General features: G+C 38.1%; 1 protein-coding gene across 2 annotated transcripts; it reads right to left on the reverse strand.

Moving 5' to 3' along the window:
• Nucleotides 1–948: 948 nt before the first annotated feature.
• On the reverse strand, nt 949–5,375 carry LOC131229254 (fasciclin-like arabinogalactan protein 7). Of its 2 annotated transcripts, none has more exons than XM_058225160.1 (2): nt 5,311–5,375; nt 949–1,972 (listed from the first exon to the last, which is right to left on the reverse strand). In XM_058225160.1, exon 2 carries the CDS (start codon nt 1,923–1,925, stop codon nt 1,158–1,160), a length of 768 nt encoding a protein of 255 aa, XP_058081143.1. In that variant the 5' UTR covers nt 1,926–1,972; nt 5,311–5,375; the 3' UTR covers nt 949–1,157. The 2 variants fall into 2 exon arrangements, with proteins under 2 accessions (XP_058081143.1, XP_058081144.1); XM_058225161.1 differs by lacking the exon at nt 5,311–5,375 and adding an exon at nt 5,206–5,228.
• Between the last annotated feature and the right edge of the window lie 451 nt (nt 5,376–5,826).

Raw genomic sequence — 5,826 nt, forward strand, 5'->3', positions numbered from 1 at the left:
ATTTCAACTTCTCTGGATTAAAAAAAAAAACATCAAGGCCATTAAAGCACATCCTATGCAATCACTGTCGTCCTTCAACAATACAACATAAGAATCCAATAAACATTTTTCAAAACCAATTTCTATAAAATCTCCAACCAAAAAGATCTTTTTGTTTTCTTTTTTTTTTTAATTTGAAAACTTTGAATTTCCAATGAACAAACATAAGCCCATTGAAAAACAAAATCTCTTCCATCACTCAAGAGAAAAGAAAAGAATAATTCACATTCTCAATCCAATTTTAACAAAATCTTTATGCAAAAATGATAACGCAGCCACTTTTCAACAATCGAAATGCAAGTGAATTGAAAGAAATCTTTTCCACTTCTCAACAATTGGATAGAGAAAAATAGAATTCATACCATATTCTGAAAGAGAATTCCAAAAGCTGTCTGGATTGGTGGAAATAAAATGTAATTAGGGAAAGGAAATTGATTTCTGCATTAGCAATGTTTTCCGTCATTTACAAAAGACAAGAAGACGGTTTCCTCAGTAAAGGGCCTAATCCTCTCCGACTCTTCCACAGTTTTCCTCAGATTAGAGGTTTTTCTTTCCTCCACTATTTTTTATTTCCACCAATCCAAACAGAAACAAAAGGTTAAAAACCCTGAAATTTCAATGAACAAACACAATACCAATTAAAGTAATCTCCGCTGTTGGGAACAACAGTCAAGAAGAATCAAATGACAATCATTCTAACATAATCAACATTCTCAATCGCAACCACAACAAACATTTCTACTCAGAAGAAAAGCAAAAACGAGGGGGTTTAAAAAAAATCAAAGCTTCCTTTCTTTTAGAAGAGGAGAAAAATCCACCAGAAAAATCATTCTAAGAAAACTCGTATACTCGAAAACCCATTCCAACATAGGAAAACCAATGAATTTACAACTTACAAATGCAATCCCATCCAAAGAAATCACATCCAGTCTTCAACAGTAGAGCAGAATAGACAAGAATCAAATAATAATCATTCCAACAGAACCCAAGTTCTCAAACTCAATTCCAACATCTCTACCCAAAAAGATGAACAATGAAATGAAAGAAATTGAAATAGTACAGATGAATATACTCTCTCTCTCTCTATAAATATAACACTCCATATATCAAATTCTCCCTCACAAGAATAACATCATGCTGCCTGAAACTGCCAAAACCAAATAATTCAGGACACCGAAGCCGATCTTATAAGAAGAAGATGGAGAAGTAGTGGATTTGGGTTTGGAAGAAGACCCATCTGCAGTGGGCCCAGTTGAAGGAGAATCAGCAGTGGGCGTAGTGTCAGGAGCTGGAGCTGGGGCCGGTGCTGGAGGAGGTGGGGGACCAAAGATCGCTTCGGGGAGCAAAACCTTGTCAACCTGATACAATGAGACCGGATTGGTCGTGTAGACACTACTGCTAATCTTTGTGTTTGACCACCCGGTACTGAGGTGTACAGTCCCTGAAATGTCAGTGAAATTCAAGGTGAACTGCCCTCCAGCGAACGTGTTAATGGGGCCTGCTTTGCTGAGGTTGTTGAAGTCGGCAAGAGTGTAGTAATGGGGAACTGCATGGTAGAGGATGAGGGATTTGAGCTGTTCTTGGGTGAGGTTGGCGAGGGAAGGCTTTTTGAGAGAAGAGAAGGCCGTGTCCTTCGGTACAAAGATCGTTATGCCTTCTACTGTGTTGTTGGCTTGGCTTTGGAAGGTGTCGATGACTTTGGTTGATTCAAGGTAGCTAAGGAAGGTGTGGAAAGGGCCGGCAACCGTGAGAAGGTCAGTGAGGTTTACAAAAGCTGGTGCAGGTGCAGGCGCAGGGGATGGTGTCCCAACACTTTGTGCACTTACAGAAGAAGAACCAATTAAAACTACTAGAGTACAAACCACGAAAATCATTTGAAGCTCCATTATAAGGGCTTCTTTTTCTATAATCTAGGCTCTAACTCCCCAATTCCCTGCAAGAACCAAAACCCATGAGCATGAAGTATAGATCTAATCCATTTCATATCAAATTTTCAGAGAACAAAACAATGGAAAGAGGAATTATAGCAAGGTTGGACAAGTTGGCAAGTAGGGCTGCCAAAGATACCCAGACCGGTGGGTAACCACTGGAAATGACCAGATTTTAATGGGTTCCAATCTTTGGGATCCGTTGAGAAATTGGGGCGGGTTCAGGTCTCACTTTTTGGACCTGGTTAAAAGTTGGGTCCATGTGATGGACCCGGTTGAAGTCGGGTCAGGTCACGTCTTGTTAGTTTTTATTAGTACAATTCTAACATATATTGATGATTCTGGCAACAAAATGAGGCTTCCTAAGCCACAACAGAGCCCATTTACCCACCATGACATGCCAAAGTCGGATGTGCGTGCAATCTTAACAGAGCCCATTTACACACCATGACATGCCAAAGTCAGATGTGCGTGCAATCTTATCCATCCATCAGGTGGGCCCAACCATGTAAATGCCCCTCTTTTTTTCTGAACCCAACTTGAAACCTAGATCCAAACTAGACCCGGACCTTGTAAGACCTGAACCTGGTCAATCTAGGTATGGGAACTATAATACACAGCCCTATTGGTGAGTCAACTCTATTTTGATGCTGCAGCAAGTTAAAAACAGTGCCAACTGGGTGATGTTCAGAAAATGGTTCGCAAAAGTCACCACATTGATCTGCCAAATTCATGTTTAGTAGGTGGAATGAGTTGAGTCCGAGTCTCAAGCTCGCCAACCTTGAATCATTGGATCTTGCTCATCAGCAATATATGGTTTTCGACAAGTTGGATTTCATGTAAGAACTCTATGTAGTGGGCCTTACTGATCAATGGTCTGGATTGTATTCTAGTTGGACGGTTTGATTGAGTTAACTAGTGGGCCCCACTTAAGGTGATGCGTTCCACAGTCTATCTGCGTAGCAATGCGTATTTGGGGTGGAATGCTATACCATTACATAAGGCAACTTGAGTTGAACTAGGACACAGCAATGTGGAGCGTGGGGGAGAGAGTTTTGATGGGTTTCAAACTCCCTCTCCACAGTCTCTATATAAGAGAGCTGGGTCCCCGATCTTACACCACAGCAAAATTCGAGTCCCATCTTTTGAGTTGCAAAAAGGGTGTGAAGGAGAGAAATATCCTAAGCTCTATAGGTATTCTGGTATTCTTATTCTCAGCAATGGCGTCCCACTTAGGTGAGCCATCCGAACCCTCGACCACCATGTCCTCTGCAGAGATAGATCCGTGGGCCTATTCCGCATATATGTTAAGTGCCACATTTCATGCATGTGGGGCCTTTGATTCAATGCTCCAACCGTTGAAAATGTCTCATAATGGAAAATTTTCCCACATTGTAGCATTACAACACTTTAGTATGGGCCTTGCCTTTTCTCCATTGAATGTGGACCATTGTTGTACTTCTTTTGCAACTGTGAATTGATAGGGCCCCAATATCAAAGGATTTTGATCTTCAAAATTCGGGAGATCTCTAAGGTGTCCACCATCTATGGTGATGATCATCATATCTACAATTTGGATCATCAAACCACGGGGTGCACATGCACAGAATCCAACTCAACAGCAAGCTATACAGGAGCAGGACCCTATAATTCCTAAGTAGAAATATGCAATGCATGCATGTTCTTGAAACAAACAAGAAAGATGTTTATGTTTTTTTAATGTTTCAAAAAATAATAATCTAAATGATAAGTACAATGCAGATAATGGGCTTCTTGTTATTTCAGTTTCATGATTTTTTTTTCCCCCTTGATAAAAGATTTTCAGCCTCCCAAAACCCGTAAACAAAAGCAGATTTTACCCATTTCAATCCAAGAAAAATCATTCTCAATAAACCAATTAAAAGAAAAGCAAAAGATATCCAACGATGGAATTAGTGAGCTTTTTTCTACATTTTTTTTTTTGCTTGCTAGAATGCTTCTTTGAAAAAATCCCAAATCCGAAAAAATACATCTTAGATCTGTACCAAAAACCCATTAAGAAAAGCAGATCTGATCAATTTCAATCCAAGAAAAATCACTCACAAATAAACCCATGAAGAGAAGAGAGATAGAATGCATTTAATGGCCATTTTTGTAATTTTATTTTTATGAGATTTTCTTTTAAATTATTAATTTTCTTAAATAAATAAATCCCAAACTCCTTGCAAGATCTATGATAGCAAAGGCCCAACAACAAAAGCAGATCTTATCCATTTCAATCCAAGAAACAATTACCCCAACAAACTCGCTAAAAAAAAGAGCAACAGATGTGCAGTCAACAGGCAGTTTCTGTCCTTTTGCTTTTATTTATTTGTTCGTAAAAAATAAGAAGAAAAGTCCCTATCCATGCAAAATTTAAAATAAAAACTCATTAACAAAAACATATCCTATCTATTTCCATCGAAGAAAACAACGTATTATATTTTTATTTTAAAAAAGGAAAAAAAAAAAAAACCACAGGCACACAATGCAGACAGTGGATTTTCTTCGGCTGTTGTTCTCAGTCCTTTTAATGATATTTTTCTCCTTAGAACGGTCTTTCACTACAAAAGAAAAAACAAGTCCCCAAATCCATGCAAGATCCAACTAATAACAAAAACCCATCAGCCAAAAACAGATCTGAACCATTTCAATCAAAGAAAAAACCACTCCCAAACAACACATTATTTTTTTAAGCAATTAAATTTATTTTTTTATTTTAAAAAAAAAAAAAAAAAAACACAAGGCAGAAACTGGTTTTTCTTCAACTGTTGTTCTTAATCATTTTAATGATATTTTTCTCCTCACAATCAAGTACCCAAATCCATTCAAGATCCAAGAAATAAAAAAAATAAAATACAAAACCCATCAACCAAAAACAGATCTGATCCATTTCAATCCAAGAAAAAACACTTCCTAAACAACCCATTATCTTTAAAAAAAAAAAAAACACACACACACACACACACACACACAATGCAGACAGTGATTTCTCTATAGCTGTTAGTTCATGTTCCATGAATTTTTATTACAATGATCTTTAAAAAGAGGGGGAAAAAACCCAACTCCCCATCTCCATCAAGATCCATGACAACAACAACAACAAACATCAAATCATGTGCATTTCTCTTTCCCTCCTAAGAAAGCACAAGAAGATCTCATGCACATTACATGAAATGAAGAAACACTCAAATAGACATTAAAGCAGTTTAGGCAATACCTTACAAGAACAATCTGAAAAACAGATCCAAACAACAACACTGCAAGTTGAATGTACTGAGATTTGGGATTTCATAAATAAAAAGAAAAAAAAAAAAAAACCAACCTCTGAAGAGAAAGGAATTGAATGAGGGAGCTGGTTATGCAAGGTGAGCTGGAGTGTGGAGACTTATATAAAGATAGGGAGAGAGAATGGAGCTACTGCACCATCTCATAAAATGGTGGTGACTCTCGACTCGAGAACATGAAAGTCAATCAAGGCCGTCCAAATCGTGGGCCACACTGTAGACAGCATATCCTGGAAAAAGGATAGATTAAGAGGGGATGGGAATGGATTAGGTTTGACCACGGATCCACCGAGGTGAGTGGAACCCTGATTGTAGGGCTCACAGTGATGTGTGTGCCTTAAATCCACACCGTCCAACCATTTTGAAACCTCATTTTAGAGCATGAATCAAAAAATGAATATGACTCAAATCTTAGATGGAACATACCACAGGAAACAATGTGATTGAATCCCCACCATTAAAAACTACATAGATTCCTCTAGAATGTTTATTTTCCATCCAACCCGTTGATAAGTTAACAAACACCCAGATGAAGAGACCACACAAATATCATC

Source organism: Magnolia sinica, chromosome 16 (assembly GCF_029962835.1).
Source record: "Magnolia sinica isolate HGM2019 chromosome 16, MsV1, whole genome shotgun sequence".
Classification (NCBI taxonomy): domain Eukaryota; kingdom Viridiplantae; phylum Streptophyta; class Magnoliopsida; order Magnoliales; family Magnoliaceae; genus Magnolia; species Magnolia sinica.

Bases quoted from the DNA above. Each gene is read 5' to 3' on its own strand.
- LOC131229254 (XM_058225160.1), bottom strand. From the start codon at position 1,925: ATGGAGCTTCAAATGATTTTCGTGGTTTGTACTCTAGTAGTTTTAATT.